Genomic DNA, 1,069 nt, shown 5'->3' on the forward strand with positions numbered 1-1,069 from the left:
CGTTGCGTCTTGCCTCCTTCGTACCACCTTTATTACGCTGTGGTGTTGAGTCATTGGTTCTTTCCCTTCTGTTCTGAGCAAAGCTTTGAAAGGCAGGAGCCTCATGTATGGGTCTTCTTGTGGCTGCTATAGCTCTTTGTTGTTCATCTTCTGCGACTAGATGATAAGCAGTGCCAAGCGTAGGAGTTGGTTTCGAGGCCGGAATCTGAGTCTTAATCGTTGCAAACTCATTATCAAGTCCCATAAAAAATTCGTAGAGCCTCTCCTTTTCTTTTGCTTCGTTCAGTCTTTTTCCAGCATCACATTTACACCTTAGCAGGTGCAATAAGGTGTTGGTGACACAGTTTGTATTTCGTCCCACAGTCCTCGCATCTTGGTGTAATAGGCTGAAACAGATGCACCATTCTGAGCCGTGGTGGTCAAGGTCTGTTTTAGTTCATATGCTCGAGGAGCACTTTTCTTGCCAAATCTTTCTTCAAGATCGGCCCATATCTCCGCAGCGGTGTTGGCGTGTTTGACGCTTGATCTGATATCCTTCTCCATGGCTGTAGTCAACCATCCCTTTATCATAGCATCACATCTTATCCATAACATATATTGTGCCGATTCCTCTTCTGGCCTTTTAATTGAACCATTAACGAAACTGATTTTGTTCTTTGCAAACAAAAAATTCTTCATCTCTTGAACCCAATCTCCATAGTTGCTGTCAGAGAGAACATCGTTTATCTGCATCTGCCTTGGATAATCAGAGCAGTGAAGATAATATGGAGAATTGGGATCGATGGCGTTTCCATCGTTTTTCGGTGGCGGCGTCGCGTTATCTTTGGCCATGGCGTCGTTGATGTTTGAGATGGATTAATCAATCCTTGCTCTGATACCATAAAAACTTTTATGGATCGAAAACTTAAATTTCATTAAACGAGCTTGGTCCTTTAAATAGGAGTAACGATCCTAAATCAAATACGGAAAACTCTCAAAGATGGAAACATAAAAAATAGGAGAAATAAAAGGTAAATAAGACAAGGATATCAGCAAAATCCTTTAATATATATATATATATATATATATA

The 1,069-nt window shown here is 40.7% G+C and overlaps 1 protein-coding gene across 1 annotated transcript; it reads right to left on the reverse strand.

Moving 5' to 3' along the window:
• Positions 1 to 312: 312 nt before the first annotated feature.
• Positions 313 to 831, reverse strand: LOC112506250. Its single transcript, XM_025110266.1, has one exon. The coding sequence runs from the start codon at positions 829 to 831 to the stop codon at positions 313 to 315; it is 519 nt and encodes a 172-aa protein (XP_024966034.1).
• Positions 832 to 1,069: the final 238 nt, after the last annotated feature.

The sequence above is a fragment of the Cynara cardunculus genome (assembly GCF_001531365.2).
Source record: "Cynara cardunculus var. scolymus isolate 2C chromosome LG 2, CcrdV1, whole genome shotgun sequence".
Taxonomy (NCBI): Eukaryota; Viridiplantae; Streptophyta; class Magnoliopsida; order Asterales; family Asteraceae; genus Cynara; species Cynara cardunculus.

Coding starts and splice junctions, on each gene's coding strand:
- LOC112506250 (XM_025110266.1), bottom strand. CDS start 831: ATGGCCAAAGATAACGCGACGCCGCCACCGAAAAACGATGGAAACGCC.